Source organism: Aplidium turbinatum, chromosome 6, assembly GCF_918807975.1.
Source record: "Aplidium turbinatum chromosome 6, kaAplTurb1.1, whole genome shotgun sequence".
Lineage (NCBI taxonomy): Eukaryota > Metazoa > Chordata > Ascidiacea > Aplousobranchia > Polyclinidae > Aplidium > Aplidium turbinatum.
In genome coordinates this window covers 20,660,674-20,678,610 of record NC_137477.1, presented here as the reverse complement: position 1 = coordinate 20,678,610, position 17,937 = coordinate 20,660,674, and the positions used below count along the sequence as shown (strand labels likewise).

At 37.5% G+C, this 17,937-nt stretch overlaps 1 protein-coding gene across 1 annotated transcript; it reads right to left on the bottom strand.

The window, feature by feature from the left end:
- Positions 1–2,154: 2,154 nt before the first annotated feature.
- LOC145771552 (lon protease homolog, mitochondrial-like) lies at positions 2,155–16,178 on the bottom strand. Its single transcript, XM_082583255.1, has 19 exons — positions 15,734–16,178; positions 14,768–14,916; positions 11,808–12,019; positions 11,574–11,693; positions 10,477–10,567; positions 9,949–10,041; positions 9,396–9,500; positions 8,719–8,878; positions 7,772–7,916; positions 7,399–7,486; positions 6,861–7,034; positions 6,264–6,407; positions 5,119–5,241; positions 4,690–4,806; positions 4,401–4,541; positions 4,103–4,274; positions 3,584–3,792; positions 3,024–3,188; positions 2,155–2,625 (listed from the first exon to the last, which is right to left on the bottom strand). The coding sequence occupies exons 1-19, from the start codon at positions 16,128–16,130 to the stop codon at positions 2,410–2,412; spliced, it is 3,021 nt and encodes a 1,006-aa protein (XP_082439381.1). The 5' UTR covers positions 16,131–16,178; the 3' UTR covers positions 2,155–2,409.
- Positions 16,179–17,937: the final 1,759 nt, after the last annotated feature.

Below are 17,937 nucleotides of genomic sequence, written 5' to 3'. Positions count from 1 at the left end.
AAGTAAAAATATTTCAAATGAAGGTAATTTTTTTTCAATTATTTATAGAATTGTACAAAATGACTGCCTATAGCCTACCGCACCCATTTGCCAGGTGGTTTTACACCAGATAGTGATTGAAAATCCAAATAAACATGTTTTTGTCTTATGATGGCAGATTTAACTTGTAGATCCATCTATGATGTTATTCTGAAGCTCGAATTCATCTGCACGCTTTGCGAACATAACATGTTCATTTGACTTTTGGATTTACAATCTTTTATAGTAAAAAACACGATTTGCTTTTTTCTTCTTCTTTTCTAAACTTTTATGTAAATAATCTAAGGTTTTTTTGTTTTTTTTACATAGCCTACAGCAGGCGTCACCAAACTTTTTCTCTGAGGGCCGGATTGCCGCGAGATTAACAGTTGCGGGCCGGATGCAAATTGCGAAAAGATATACAGTACAACTATTTAGGATCTCCATTGACTTGAATTGAGCACAATAAATAACAAAGTCAGCGGTGGAATAGCAAAGTTGTGATGAAAATCGAAAGGTTGCTGGAAAAGGTATACCCTGCTGTGATACACTACAGGGCATCGTGCTCTTGAAAAAACATTACATCTTTCCAAATTTTCTCAACACAACGTCAGTCCTTTACAAAAAATTTGGTAACTTTTTTCTTTTTATTTAACTTTTTACAAAAAGTTTGGTAACTTAACAGTTGTGGTGCAGCTATTATTTTGGCAGCACATGGCGGGCCGTAGTTTGGTGACCCCTGGCCTACAGTAACTAAAGAATTGGTCTGCACACTATTTCGATTGAGAATGCATAACATTTCAATATGACGAGGAGAAACTTTTTCGTTGTTCGAAGCTGCAGCAGGTTACTTTTCTGACGTCAATTTACTGTAAATGTGACGAAGCATTCATAGGCTGAAGGTACCAAAAAGAAAAAAAAAAACAAATATTTTGGCTGCAAGATCAAGCGGCGCTTGTTCGACTCACGAGGTGTGCGTTTGAGCAACGCATTTCAAAGACAACTCTCCATTCAGTGGCACCTCCTGTCAAATTTAGTGACTTTAGTGACAAATGCTTCATCTATTCATCAGCATAACACAAGATATCAAACAAGCAACAATTATTTTATAAACAGATCAAACACAGAATTTGGCAAGAAGTCCATGCAGGTATTGGGACCAATGCTCTGGTCAGAGGTTCCAAGTAGGCTAAAAAACTTATCATTTCATTGTTTCAAAAAAGAGATCAAAACGTTAATTTTACAAAGCTACAGTGCATCGTAAGTGATATGTTATGGAAACCAACTTGTCAGTTGCTTCGGAAACTTTATTATTCTCTGCTTGCTTCATGGAATTTTGTGTTTTGGCCTACGTTATCATCAATATGTTTTTTTTTGTGCGTATGCTGTTGTTGAAGCGCGGGAACGTTTCAATTATTATTTTTCTCTTGTAAGCTTATTTTAAATGGCAAAATCGTAATTTCCGTAGGGTGGCAACTGACTAGTAGACCGCATGGTCGTCTCGTTGTCTCCCTGTCGGTATGGGAACTTGTGTAACTTTTGTACTGTGTATATTGCATATTTCAAACATGTACCTATGTTCCTGTTACTGACAAACAAAACATTGATTGATTGAAAAGAATTGGTCAGCACACTATTTCGATTGAGAATGCATATAACATTTCAATATGACGAGGAGAAACTTTTTCGTTGTTCAAAGCTGCAGCAGGTTACTTTTCTGACGTCAATTTACTGTAAATGTGACGAAGCATTCATAGGCTGAAGGTACCAAAAAGAAAAAAAAAACAAATATTTTGGCTGCAAGATCAAGCGGCGCTTGTTCGACTCACGAGGTGTGCGTTTGAGCAACGCATTTCAAAGACAACTCTCCATTCAGTGGCACCTCCTGTCAAATTTAGTGACCTAGCCTGCGTCAGTGGTTCAAAGCCTTTACAAGATTGTAAAACTGCGAAAATGCACCTATGGTTGGTATTGAAATGCACAACTTCGTATCAAGCCTGGAGGAAATACACTTTTCGTTTTAAAGTGGCCCATGGCATCACCTAGCGACCTAGTGGCATTGATGCATTTTTCTGCTAGATGAATTTGCATACAAAGTGACTGTCTTAATGACATTGAAGAAGCCATCAATGATAGACAATTAAAAAAGTCACAGTTTAATAACCAACGTGAACAATATACAATAAAACTTGTGATTAGCGAACACCTTTCAACAACTAACTGCAATAACGTCATATACTTTATGCGATATAACACCTTTCGATGAGCTACTGTTGGCAACATAAACTATAGGATTAACAAAGGGAAAGTCAGAGTTTGTTGCATGACTTTCTTAAACATCTTTAATGATAAATTCCGCGTTAAGTAATCAATGATGAATGGGTATGGTCATCACTGAGGTAAGGACAATTCGGAATCTTTCGATGTCAAAGTTTCAGGCAAAAGAGGATCGTTGGTGTCTAACGTGGAGAAGGCCCACTGGTAAACGTCAGAGTAGTGAGAGGCAAAGTGGACCTCTACCGCCTCCCTGATGTAGTCCGCTAAATCGTTGAAATCTTTCTCGTTTTCAAGAGGAAGAATAAGACACTTCACACCGGCGCGTTTGGCCTGAAATTGAAACAATAACAACCTTAATGACCACAAGGCAAAATTAGAAAAACAAACCAAAATATTCGAAAACATCCGGGAAGGATCTTTAGTGATCTGCCAAAACAAACGTAAGCACCTTGGCCTACGTCACCTGAGCACCACCGAGCAAGAAACAGTTCAAAATTTTCTCAAAGTGTAATTATTTAAGCGTGACCGATTACGTTTAAAAGCAAGGAAGCGACACCTGACTGCGCTAAAACAACTAGAGTTGAACTGATGTTGCGATAATAATAACGTTTGGTGGTTTTCAGAGCCGGGAATCAAATCATCGCTCCGTTTACGCGACCAAAGTCACTGTTCAATGTGGAGCCCATGTAAGAGCAAACGTGCACATTAATTAAAAGATTTTCACTCACGGCGAGAGTTTTTTCTTTGATGCCACCAACTGGCAATACTTTCCCAGTAAGAGAGACCTCTCCTGTCATGGCTATATCCTGACGAACCGGCTTGTTCAAAGCAAGAGATACCATTGCGGATACCATCGTGCACCCCGCACTGGGGCCGTCCTTTGGTGTCGCCCCCTGTTGATGAAAATGATAATAAGTGTATTACACGATGTTGCATTCAATATTGAATTGATCTTCACCTTTCAACAATGCGAACAGTTGAGTAAAAAAACTGAGTACATTGTTATCAACCTCATCAATTGTTGAGCTCCTGCACGGTTGAACAGTCAACGCCTATTGGAAGCATGAAGCACTGGGGCAGTGTCTAGACAAGACATTTAATGACAGTTTTGAAAGCGGAGACAAATATTGGCTTCCTTGTCTTCTGCGTTTACTCAATGCAAATCTTTAACCAAAAGATGGAAGTCTAGATACGACAAAAAATAATTAAGATTCCGAATTTATCTGATAGATCGAAAAATAAACAAAAAAACTCAGGTTTTAGCCAACAAATAAATTCGAACTCCGACCTCTGGCACGTGCACATGCAGATAGGCTCCATTGAAAAAGTTGTTTCTGGGGTGTTTCAGTTTGATGAATGTCCTGGCCACCGTGGATGCGATCTGCGCTGATTCTTTCATGACGTCACCAAGCCTCCCTGTTAGTTCTATGTTGACGTCAGTGCTTTTAGAATCCTTGGGACGACGCTCACAGCACTCGACGTACAAAACGGAACCACCTGGTCAGAAAGCAATTTGAAAGTATTCTTACATATGCTTACACCACTTCAGTCATTCTGAAAGCTCTCAATCATCTCACCAATCTACTGAGCCTGTATGTGGTTGGAAGACCATTGCAATGCTTTTTGATATACAATCATTATCATACAATACGACATTAAAATTTTAGCCTGATGAGCTTTAGCCATTATTAGGAATAAGTAGGGTTAGTAATATGTATATTATATACGCAAAAATGCTTTCTGATAGACAGCAAGTTGTTACTGAGTGCGTTTCAACAGAGGGAGAGGAATGAAAAATCGTTTGCACCCATCGCCGTCCAAGCGAGTCCCATGACAACACCAGGCGGTGTGACGTCATACATGCGGTCAGAGCTGTAAAGCGGGTTCCCCAAGAAGTCCTTCAAGTTAGTGCGAGTGATAACGACTTTTTCCAATTCGCCGTCAGACTTCACTATTTTGTAAGCGGCTTTTCGGTGAACCTGATAAAACATTATAACTTTAATGCAAAAATTTCAACTTCTTTTGAGTCAAAAATCACACGGTTTTTAATTCATAGACCAAACTAAGAAGATTAAATTGTTTTAAATTTAGTATCGCTTGGTTACCTTCTCAATTTGTTTGAGTAGATTGCGGACCCCGCTCTCTCGGCAGTAATTCTTTATCAGTGAGTCCAGAGCCTTTTCTTGAATGACAGCTCGATCTGTGGTGAGCCCGCATGAGGCTTGTGCTTGCGGGATCAAGTATTGCTGCAGTGATACATCAGGATTAGTTGAGAATCATCTCGTAATCATCAATACGAGTGACCGTAGGGGTCTGTTTAAGAGAATCCTTATTCTGCTGGGTCTATTACGGCAACACCAAGCCCATAGGTGATATGCTCAGTTAACTTCTTACCCTTGCAATCGCCATCTTTTCCCTCGCGACATATCCAGACACTTGTATCATCTCCATCCTGTCGCGCAGTGGATCGGGTATCGTGTGCAGCACGTTGGCCGTGCAGATGAACAAGACCTGAACAAGGCTTTCAATTATAACGTGCAGTTTTATTTCGATGCAGGATGTCACAATGCATCATGTGACGAGGGATACTGATACTTTAATGTTGCCAAACATAAAAGTAACCACCAATAACAGATCGGGCAAGCACATCGAATGTGATCGCTAAAACGTTATAATAGTATTGACACAAGCAAAAAGCGTTGTTGACAAATAACTTATTTAAACCATAAGTGCTCACAGGTTACAATAAATTTTGCAAAGCTGAAAGTACGACTTCGAGTAAAAGAGTTAAAGAGTTGTTACATAAAATGAAAAAAGTAAAACCTTGGAGAGGTCAACAGACACATCGAGATAGTGATCGAGAAAATTGTTGTTTTGTTCTGGGTCAAGCAGTTCCAGCAAGGCAGATGATGGATCGCCTTGCATGCCTTTTCCTATTTTGTCAACCTGAAACAAGTTTGCAATGGTTGGTTGTTTGCAGCTTCAGTTGATGCAAATATACAAGAAACAATAAAAGTGCGTGTTGTACATTTGTGGCTTATTCATCTCGAATTATAAGGAACCACACTTTTAGTGGGTCCACGCCGATCCAGTGCTCCACGTTTGTGTCTTCAGCTCTCCGCCTTCTTTTATCGGTTTTACAAACCGCACCAACGTTCAGTTACATATGTGTCAGGCCTTGCGAGTGTGTGCTTGCGATCAACCGATGTAACTTTTTTCTTGTGTGGCTGTCAGATTAGTGTTGTTTAGTGCAAAGTTATTTAGTTTCGTAAATTACGTCTCTCTTATTTTCAGAACTACGCCATGGATTTGTCATTTTTTAGTTTATTGAATCCTTAATAATGTTTATTCCACGGAGGGTTTAGTTCAATGCATTCATCCGCATGTCAAACGTTTGTTGACTATAAAAACATTTTCGTCCAATGGTTTGCCAGTGACACTGGAGCTTTTTATTTGAGTCGCCAGGAAATTTTGTAGTAAAAATGATGTAGGCTACCTTGGGTTGCAATCTTGAGTATTATTTTTTCTTGTTGTTTATGCATATCCAATTTTCAGAAGATCTTTCGGAGATTTTGTCCAAGAAATTGATATTGCTGGATTGAGGCATTCTGCGATGTAGATCGCAGAGACAGATGTTGTTCAATATTGAGCAAGTCTTTTAGCATACGCTCAACGATCACACACAGAAAACGCACATTCTGCGGTGGAGTAGTGCAGAGCTTAGACAGAATAGCGAAATAGCTGATTGGGCACGAACCTGAAATTATTCAGTCAAGGCTGGATAATCAGATACTTAAACTCTGAGCTTTTCAACATGAGATCGGTAACTAAGGAGTCTGCAAAGCTTCACACTCAAGTGTGCTGGATGGACATAAGGCGACGACCTTGTTCCATTCCAAAAGATGTTGAGATTGAGTATCTTACCCGAATGTTAATTGGAATCTTAGTTTAATTGCCATTCGACTGACCTCATCAATCAGAACCAATGGATTCTCTGTCTTGGTTTTCTTCAGGCACTGAATCATCTTCCCAGGCATGGCACCAACGTATGTCCTCCGATGACCTTTGATCTCTGCCACGTCATGCATTCCTCCCACGCTAAACCGGAAGTACTGTGAGCAAGAGCTTTATCAATCTACAATATTATCAGAAAAAGTAAATATCAATTATGTTTTTATTCGAATACAGGGCTGACACTGCGCCATTCACAACTACACGTTGATCCAAGTGGGATTCAAGCAGCCGTGCAAAGGAGGATTGAAGCTATTCACTTTTGAGTTAATTATTTGACGATGACAAGCGAATAAACGTTTGTGGTATTAGTTAGGTTTTTCATTAATTTTGCTTAAAATTAGCTAAAACTTTAATCATGCTTTCCTAGATAAGTCATTATAGGCACCAGTAGTATATCAACTAAAATGTAACAATAACTAACAACAACCGTAGGCACGATTTTACGCAAGAAACATAGGCTATATCAGTTATTTTAATTTAACGTTCGGTTTTGTAAAACTAACTTCACCAGGTTCAAAGAAAGAAGAAGAGATGATAAAGTTGCGACTTGCCTTCCTGTTCAAAGCCTTAGCAATGGACTTCGCTATGCTGGTCTTTCCAACCCCAGGAGGACCATGGAAGCAAAGTATCTTCCCATGTGTATGAGAGCGGAGGATGCTGACAGCTATGAACTCCAAGATGCGTTTTTTCACATCTTCCATCCCGTAATGATCTTCTTTCAATATCTAACAAAGAAAAAAATTAAAATCTTATCTTCTGCTTCTGGTCGGTCGCTCAAACAAGATCTAGATTGATGATCCGGACAAGACTTCAATGTTCTTCAGGTATTGACAAAACTTTGCCGAGTAACTAGTCAGTACCGTATCTAATTCCAATGCATATCCTCAGGTGTAACTACCACTCTTTGACATTACACAGCTAAAGCATCTCGTCTAGACCTTCTGGAAATACAAAAACAGTCGGCGATACACTTACTATTTTTCAAAAACATTTCGTTTGTCGACATTGAAACAATAGTAAATAAAAGTATTTTGCAGTTAACTGCGATGAAGGAAACGAAATTGTAGAAGGAAAAGAACTAGAGCGAACCTGTTTCGCTGTTTGCAAATTCAAATTATCTTCACTAGACTTTCCCCATGGTATCGACGTAAGCCAGTCCAAGTAGTTGCGAGTTACACTGAAAGCACCAAGACATTATTCGGTTCAAATTCCAAGCTTGGAAACTCTTATTTTTGGTGTGTACACAAGCACGTTGTGATACAAATGTGTACACCTGATAAAGTTGTAGCGAATCTAAAAAGTTGCTTAAATCAAAGCTACAGGTACCCATAAAAACTCAAACACTTCAATTAGTTAATACAACTTTTATCAACAATGTTTTTTGTATGACCAAAAAGCAACCCCCATCATGGTAGTGTGGTTGAACGCAGGACACGAGTCCATTACTTCAACTGCATCTTACTTAAATTCTGATGAGTGGTTGTCAAGATAACCGAGCTTGGTGGATTCCTCGTCAATAACTTCCTGGACATAATCGGGGACATCCAAATTCTCCAAGCGCATTCGAAACTTCTCTTGGATGGCGTCTTTGTCTTCTTTTTCGAGTCCTGAATAATGAAGTTAAAGATTATTCAAAATCTTACTTCAAAAAGTGGAGTAAAAAGAGTAGAAAAATTTTTAAATTGCCTGACAACAACAGAATCACTATTTCACTACCACAGTAGAGTTCAATCTTTGAGTATTTCGAAATATATAGTAGAACATAAAGAAAAAAAAGAAGCTTTAAATTTTCAATCCGATATCTAAGAGATTTTCATACAACGTACAAAACTGTACATCCTTGGCAACAGCTGGTTTGGTTGTTTTCTATCTGGAATGGTAAGATTCAATTGACTGGAAAAAGCAGAACTCTGTGGCATGAATCAGTGATACGATACCCCAGCGGATAAGGCGCTGGCTTTCCAATAATGCGAACCTGATTCGACTCCCGGCTTAAGCTCGTTGTTGGTAAATACCGCTCACCTCTGCCCGGGGTGTAATAAATTTGGTGCGCGTATAGTTGCTGAGGGAAAGGCGGCCGAGAGAAAGGAACTGGCCATCCTACTCTCGTTAGTGCCGAAGGCCTACGGTGTGATGAAAACCTTATCTACTCATGCCCTGACTGAGTATGGGACCACTTTACATCAACCACATGGGTCTAACGATCGCCACACTCGAATGTCGTGAAACGTTTTGTCGATTGGAATGTTAACGTTAAAGTGGAGGCTGCATCGGTAGGGTCAGCAAAAGGCTATGCTCGTTATTCTATGGTGAGTACTCAGCCTTGTGCTGAATCCATGTGAATCGCTCCTTCTACACAAAAACTAGTCATTGAATTTTTTCTTCATACGACTTGCGAAAAACCTTCACCTAATTCTTTTTTGATAATTTTCAGTTGTTCTTGAAGCATGTATTTGCGGTGAGCTGTTTTGATTTTCTCTTCTACTTCACGACCAAGGCGTTGTTGCAATTTGCTGACTTCCAGCTCTTTCTTCAGCAGCGACAACGACTTATATAACCTCTCGCGGACCTGATGAGCAAACAATAAGAAAATAAAAAGATTGCATTCAAACGAGTTCTGTTCAGAAAAGAAAAACTGATATATAAGATAAATATTTACTTAAACTTGTATTGACCCGAGCTGACCCAAGTGAAGCTTTTAGTGACCCGGGATAATTGTTTTGCATGGGCAAAAGCAACATGTTTTAAATCTTTGGTTATATCTTAGAGTAATTACACTATATGTTTTCGAAGTAAAATACAATGTATCATCCATAATCATATGCTATATCAGTGTTTCTACCACAACTATTTGATCCGAAGAAACAGCTGTTCAGTGTTCACCGAAGAACAGACAATTGGATAAAAAGCCGTTTGCAGAAGAGCTGTTGAAAGTTTAACAAAATGCAACATTCAACATCAAACGCCGAAACTTCAACCACCTTTGTGTCAACGATCCGAGGACTTACATTGGAAATTAATGTTATAAAAACGCAGTAGTAACGTTAAATTAAGGACAATCAACGTAGAGAAAACATCATTGTTACATCATCTTCTTCCAACACATCTTGAAGCTCCACAGTGTCCCCATTACTCAGTGCAGCTCCAAGATCACTCAGATAAACAGGGTTATCTACAACACGTTCGCCAGCCTGGATGAAAGTACAAAGAACTTGGATATTTTTTTAAAAGTTGCTATAACATGGCGGCTATTGTGAGCGTTGGGCTGCAATTCAAAAGCTCCGGAGTTTGATTCTCAGCCCACAAATCGCTCGTGGTGTTCTTGGCCAAGATCCTCCACCCAGATTTCGCATCGGGCTGCTTTTAAAACTCAATATAATGCAAATGCACAAACATATGCAATTACGATGAGAATATTACAAACGCTGGTCATTCAAATATTGGATCTACTTGGCAAATGATAACAGTAAAGTACTTAAAATTGTTATGAATAAAATGAATTAATTGAAAAAATTTAATATAGCAACTTTAAAGAGCAACCCAATACTGTACTTGATAAAATAATAACGCACTTTCCTGAGGAGACCTTTAGTTTGAAGGCAAAGTAGAACGCGTGTTTAAACAAAATTCACGATTTACCTGAATGATTTGTGCCACCGATTCCCTATACAGGGGATTCAGTGAAATGATGTCACGAATGGTCTTCACAACTTCCGCAGTAAGAGCTTTGATCTAAACATTTATGACGTCACGTTAAAAACATACACCATCACTGCAACAATACTTTTAAGATTCATTCTGCGTTGACATAAGCCTAAAAACAACTTCAATTGCATTTTCTGCTACAAGCTGCTGGCATTAATGTTGGGACCTTGGAGCATTAGACGGTAAAAAGAAAATGAAAAATACACATGACAAATCAGTAAATCAAAACAATCAGTTTGGTAATTAAATAACAATGTTGTTGAGCTTTTGCCGCCGTAAAGACGGCTTCATCAGCACTCTTATTCAAATAGAATCATATTACAATCCATAGATCCTAATAAAATTTACGACCTGCAATTCTCCTGCACCAAAAAGCCAAAACAGAGATTAAGAGACATCAGAATCACTTTATGACACAAACTACAAAGCTTTTAAAACTAGTTTAAAAACACGATATTTTACGTCTTCAGTTGTTCCTGCAACAGGCATTGGAAGGTTTTCCACTCGCCCCATCAAAATACCTTCTTTCAAACGAGAAGATCGTTCGGCAGATCTAAAAAAGTTGATATTTGATGGAAATTATTTTAATTTATAAGTTTTGTGAAAATGCTAAATTTAAACTGCTGCAATAAAAAATTAGTGAGAACACATATGTACTAGGTAATGGAATCATAATTCGTGAATACGAGCAGCTCTGATAACCAGGGTCTGCTACTATTCGGTGAGTCCGATTCGGTGAGTCTGATTCGGTGAGTTCCTAACCTCTAACCCTAACTCCTAACCCCTAACCCTAAAACGGCAATGATAATTAGGCTACGGTACCCGATAATTTAAAAAAAAAATTGAAAAAATTCCCCGTTAAGGGATCGGACTCACCGAATCGGACTCACCGAATCGGACTCACCGAATCGGACTCACCGAAACGGGCCATTCCGTGATAACAAGGGCAAGATTGAACCGGAAAAAAAAATGCGGGAAGATGGGGAAATATTGTACAGCAGAAAATGTCCAATAAAAATGAAGAGAAAAGTTTATCGGAGATGAAGAGAAAAGTTTATCGGAGTTGCCTGCAATACTGTAAGGTACCGGTAGTGAGAAACAAAAATGTTATGAGATAGTAAACTATCTATCCTAGAGCAAAATAGAAAAGTTATTGGTAGCTCAATGTTTAGACTTACAGTAGAGTGAAAACGAGAAAAAAAGGATTAAAGAAACGATCAACATTCTAGATATAAGGGGAGCCATGCACCAACTGGCAAATAGAAATGAAGTCAGATAATATGGGCAATGAGCATGTGCAAAGAATTGAGAAAGTTTTTTGATAAAAAGGAGGAAAAAAAAGAGGATAGAAAGATAGAAAGAGAAAAAGTGGAGGTCAAAAAGGATGTGGAAAGAATAAATGAAGAATGTGGTAGCAAGGTCTAACTGAAACAAGAAGATGCGATGGACAGAATAATGAAAATAAATGGGCGAAGACAATCGTTCTATTAAAAAAAATCAACTATTTCCACTAGTGAGGACCACACTTAAAGTAGAATATGATAATGAAAATAATTTACCTGGTGCCGGCTTTGTCATGGTGAGAATCACGATGAGTCCCTTCACCAACTGCTGAATCATCATATTCATATGAAGTGGAACCATCTTCATTGATTGTCAGTGACCCACACAGCTTGAGCCTAGTGATTAATATTGTAGCGAGTTAAAATAGAAAGCGTACTTAATTCTAATTAACATAGAATGATGTACAATGAAAGTCACAACGAAGTATTTGTGCAAAGTTTTGAGCAAACCTTCTGTGTCCCATGACAACCATTCGTAATTTGTCACCCGTGTCATGCATTTCATGAATCTGCACAAATGTTCCCACAGAATAGAGATCTTTTTCCAAATCAAGCATAATGTCTGCTTCATTCTTGTCATCTCGCTTTACAAACACACCAGCATATGGAAGGGATAGCCTGACTTTACGGCGGATCAACTGGGTCAACCGACGGTCTTTAATCTGAATTAAACTTAGTTCCAGCAAATTGTTTGTAAAACCAACAACATGGACCACAAGTGTCATATGTCTGTCTGTTTATGTCATGACTAGGGCGATTTTTTTGTAACCTAAAAAACTCAAAAAGGTGACATTAATTTTGCGAAAAAGTAACCAAAAAGTAACTTTAGCCCAGGGCTACCCAACTAATGTTAGCAAAGGTCCATTTTGACAAGTTGAATATTTTTGCGGTCTGTTGAATATTTTACATGCAACCAGGAAAATTAAACAACCAGTACGAGCACCAAAACACTTTTCAGGTAGTAACGAGTACCCTATGTAACATGACTTGGATTTTTGTCTGAAACAAACAAAGAAATAAAAAAGGAAAAAATGTATTGTGTTTCTTTGTGGTGTAGCTGTGTGGATCGCACATCAGAGAAGACGGCAAAGCGTTGGGGGGTCTGGAGGCGAAGCCCCCAGCTCCTTAGATAATCACAAAAAATTGCTTTTCCATAATAGAAATCTGTTTAAAAAGGCCTTAAAATGTGGCAATAAAGTTATTCTTCCATAAGCCCGAGGTCCACCTTCAACACCCAGAAGGTCCGGATTCGGACCGCGGTCCGCCAGTTGAGTAATGAGTAGCCATGCTTTAGCCCAGTGATTCCCAACCGCGGCTCTTAGAGCCGCATGCGGCTCCAAGCTAGCCTTCTTGCGGCTCTCATTGACCCCTGAAAATCCCACAAAAAATGTATTTATAATAAATAGGGCTATTTATTGACTTGTCAAAATTGTTTACGAAGTCAAAATTGTTTACAAACTGCATTGTCGTTGTGTCGTAGAGGTTGCACTGTCATTGAACTTTTCATTTTACACAGTGATGCCAGGTTGTTTTTTGAAAACAAGCAAGTGAATCTAAAAATCAAGCCCAAAACAGGCAAATCAACACAAAAACAAGCCCAATAATTTGCAACCAATACCAATTAGCATAAAGCACGCGGTTTAACAGTTTTCAGCTTGGCGATGAAGTTTGGATTGCTGATTTGGCGTTTTTTGTTGATATCACTAGATTCACTACACACCTTTCTACTCTAAATCGAACTCTACAAGGCAATAGCAAGTTTTGTCACAATTTGTACAGCACAGCAATTGCTTTTGCAAGCTTTGTCTTTGGAAAACGCAGCTTGCAGGTGGTATTACAACACATTTCCGGTTACCGTTAATGTTAATGTTAATGCGGCGGTTGAACTCATCAAAATAAATTCATTCCGTTAATATTTTCCAATGATGAACATGTTTGCAAATCCTATTGCAGTTAATGTGGCCACTGCTCCTGATAATTTTTAATTGGAGTTGCTAGACAAATATCGAGCTCAAACAATTATTTCAAAATAAAGACCTACTTGAATTTTGGAGTTGAGTTCCAGAGGGAAAGTATCCCAACTTGAAAACCAATGCTCAGAAAAACGCCTCTGTATTTGGATCAACTTACGTATGTGAAGCACTTTTCAGCAAAATGATCACAATCAAAAATAAATATCGCAATCGGTTGACCGATGACCACCTCAAGCAGCTACTGCATCCTCTGCAATTGCGCCTCGCTTTGACAAACTTGTTAAAGCTCAAAGCCAATGCCAAGTTGGACATTAAATTGATTTGTGTTATTTTTCTTGTTGGTGTTGCTATTCGTTGGTACATGCTTTCATGCTTTAAAATTTTCGTTATAATTACTTGAGTGTTTTCATGCGGCTCCATACGTAGTCTGAAGTTTGAAATTTGGCCCCGACACCAAAAAAGGTTGGGAACCACTGCTTTAGCCTATTCAACGAAAACAAGAAAGCAAAAGAAATAGCAGCAATTCAACATAGGCTAAAAAAGCATCTAAGTTAGTTTCAATTTGTGCTCAAATTACACATATGTAATGTTTTACATTCTCTGGCAGGAAGTTTCTGTCAATCAAACACTTTAGCTGTTGCAGCGAAAACAAGTGGCTAAATATAGTTAACACAATTTGTTTCATAGAAAAAATTGCTTTACCAGTTTACGAGAATACAAGCTATACGAACAAGCATAGGCTCGTGCAAACCTAAAATCCGTACCATAGTAGAAGATATATTAAAAATCTTGGCATTACATAGAATATAAATTCCTCTCTCCAGTAGCAATGAAGGATAAATAAATAAGGGAATTAAGCAAAAAAAGTATGCAAAATAAAGTGACCTAACAAATGAAAAGTAACCTAAAAACACAAAAGTGACTTTTGGTAACTTCATAACTTCTTAAATATTAACCTCATTACCATGAAATTTTGGTTCTACATTTCTTTTGTTAATTGGTACAACTAAAAAAAATAACTTTAGTGACAAAAAATCACCCTAGTCATGATAAAATATTAACTTTTTAAGAGATAAAACCTATATGCAAATTTGACAGAATAGATGATTGCTTTCTGATGCCGTGCTAAGAGAGAAAGAATAGTGGTAACGTTTTTCCAAACAAATATAATTTTGAAAGGCTAATTTTGTCTCAAAATTTGATAAGAGAAAAGCAATAAGTTTCTGTTACAATTAAATATATTACATGTGTTGAGTAATAGAATTTGGGCAGCAGTATTTTAATTTATCTGCATCAAAAACACTAGTATTAAAAAATTGGATGAAACATTTATAGTTAACCTTATAACACTTAAACATTAACACTAAATATTAACACTTGAACTAAACGATAGCCTACAGCTAGCCTAAATAAAACTGAACAAATCAAACATCTGACCTCAATCATTTTTGCAAACTTAGGGTAGACTGGGTTTCGAGAAACAGCTATCAAGGGTACGTGTGGAAAGTCTTCTGGAACATTCATTGTACTCAAGGCACCACCAGCAGGCATGACTGATTGATAGACAACTTGCGAATCACCATCATCTGACATGAAAACATAATATCTAATTGAGTATGAGTAAGAACTAAAACAAGCATGCACCATAGGCCATAAGAACCTTCTATCCCAATGAAGGTGAAGCAGCCTGTTAGGGTTTTTGGTGTATAGTAGGCTAACTGTATTTGATCCAGGTCAAACTAAAAATATAGGGCAATGTCAAAGTGAATTATTGATGAACAACACACAAATTATTTTAAAAATTGAATGGGGCTGTTCACCTGGCATTTAATTCAATAACATCATACACTCTTCTCAACATACAAATGATTTTGTTGAGACATTAAAAAAAAACATTTATTCAGGTAGAAATTTACATACGGTGTTGTAAAAAGTACATGGCTTTGCAAGTCATTCAACCTCTATGAAATAGATAAAAAAAACCTAAGCACATGTAATTAGTATGTTAACAAAAGGCATTGAAAAAGTGCACAAATAGTTGTATGGTAATTACATTCAGTAGAATAAGAAAATGTCTAAACCCAAGGTGTTAGCTTTGCTACCTAAACTGAAGGATGGTTGAAAAAGCATTATCATAAAAGTATAACCATAAATTTCATAAACCTTAGGCTAGTAGATTTTTTTAACTCTCTATAAACAAGGTTAAATATTTTTAGACTATAGTAAGCTAGAACATTATGCTCCGCTATAAAAACTGTAATGAAAATGAGTCTTTAAAAATGAGGTACGATAACTTATTAAATGCAAAAACTACAGTCACAGGCTACATGTCCAAACACCAGTTTGAAATGGATAAAAGTTATGGCCAATCTAAAAGAAACAAGAGGCCACACTTTTCCTCACCCTGTCCATCAAACACCTCTCCCTCATTCCCACTTTTTTCCCTCCCATCTTCAGAATCATCTTTGCTATCATCTTCACCACTTGATGAAGATGAATATCCACGGAAGTTTAATAATGCCAACTCATTCCATGCATTAGGTTGCAATAACAATGAAAATCTTTTCAATGGTGAACCAACAAGAAAACATTGTGAAGAATTATACAAGTCTGTTTGAAGTCTATTTAAATAGGTCGAATCTTTTCTGTTTGAGTAATCTTTTTTTGAAAAATAAGAGCTGAGATATCTATTCCTAGATAAAGACATCTTGCGCTCAACTAGTGTGACAACTGTCCATCTTCTCTTTTTGCCAATTGCAAATATGTTTCTGGATGCTGACATTGGTTGTCTAAATATCATTGTACTGCATAAACAATTATAGTACTTAAAAATAACTCCTACATTGATTTTATAACTTCAACAAAAACATTTTTAAAAATGAAAAGTTATCTACGGAGTTCTACTAAATCTAGCCTCTTCTAAGTTTAGCCTCGGCCTTATATTCCTATGCTCTTGCAATGCAAGAATGAATCAGACATGACATAGGCTACAAAACCTGGAAGGAGCAAAAGCTCAATCCTGACAGCTAATTACTATATATATTAGGAGTACAGAACCTAGCAGAGAGGACACTTGAACTAAACATAGTCCCTTCAATGAACTAACTAAAATATGCTATCAAATTGGTGTAATGAAGAATAAATTCGATTGATCACATCAGAGGCTACCACTAGGTCTTCTTGTCTTGGAGAAAGAAATCTCAGTCACATATCCAGACACTTATTGTAATTTTGTTGAAAGAAGCACTTTCATGGCTATCAATATTGGTCTTAGTGTACAATAGCAGGCTATAGTGATACACGTGCTTGTCGATTTTCTTGTGTAGTCTACTGGTAGCCTACCTACTAGCTTACATGCGACAACTGGAATGCTGTCTGCAAAACGCATTGTTGCAAACTACAATGTTATTATTGATTTTTGAATACATGACTGCACACAACGTCACGCATCAATGACGATGAAATTGCGCAACCTGTGAAGGGCTGTTGCAAAGAATTTTTAGGAAGAGACCTAGGCATACAGTTGAGTTGAAGCTGAGACTACTGTCAAAGTCTGTCATGCTATGTAACTAATTAGGCTATGGCACAAATGGTAGTTAATTTACATAAAATTCAAGAATTAAAAAAATGCTTTTAACTATGGTGCTAAAAAAGAATGCTAAAAGTATCATGGCATCATCATTATAAGTTCCTTCCTCTGGTTGAGGGCTGGAGGCAATGAGGCGCCAAGTTTCTCTGTTGTGAGATTTTTCTACAGCAGTTTTGTAATTAAGTCCTGACCAGTCTTCAATATCATTAGTCCAAATTCTTGGTGGTCTGTCCCTATTTCGTTTGCCGTTCGTTTTTCTTTCTAGTAGTTGTCTTTGAATAGAATTATTGCGAATCCACAGCATGGACACCAATACATGCAAGAAGAACTAGAGGTTGACCAAAATAAAGATGGCGAGATGACATAGAAGAAAAAATTGGCATTACCTGGATGAGAACAGCAAAAGACTAGGGCTACCATATGTCCTCTTTTAAGAGGATTTGTCATCTTTTTTAAAGAAAAATAAATTGTCCTCCGAGGACATCCAAAAATGCTCAAATGTCCTCTTTTTTAACATTTTCAATTTTCTTGGTTATATTTTCAACAGGATTTCATTGTCATGTGACTTTTTCGCAATTTCCAACCATTTCTATATCAATGCAACATGTTGATTTATAGATTTTGAAAAAAAAACATTGACGTAGCCTACTATTTGATCTGCTGTTCTAAACAATCTTAGACGTTCATTGAAACATACTACAGTACATTGCTTTGCGATTGTCTTAAGACTTAAGTAGTCAAATAGTGGTCAGCGATGAGTGCTGTGGAACTGCAAATCCACATGTAAGAAAATTTCCTCATTTGAGGAGATCTGATCAACAAATTTATGAAAATTAAAAATTGGAACAAAATCAAAAAAAAGAAAAAGGAGTAGGCTAAATCACAAAGAAATAAAACATTAAAAAACGCAAAAACTTGCAAAAGAGTTTGACATATTTACATTTTAAGCTTCTCACACTTTTGCAATAAATTATTGTTTTACCCAGATCTATTCTGTATTGATTCAGCGCTTGTAGAC

Excerpts from the sequence above, each read along its gene's own strand:
- LOC145771552 (XM_082583255.1), bottom strand. The coding sequence starts at position 16,130 with ATGATATTTAGACAACCAATGTCAGCATCCAGAAACATATTTGCAATT. Across the intron at positions 10,042-10,476 it reads TTGCAGGAACAACTGAAGAC|ATCAAAGCTCTTACTGCGGA; the intron begins GTAAAATATCGT and ends ATAAATGTTTAG. Across the intron at positions 4,542-4,689 it reads AAAAGATGGCGATTGCAAGG|CAATACTTGATCCCGCAAGC; the intron begins GTAAGAAGTTAA and ends GTATCACTGCAG.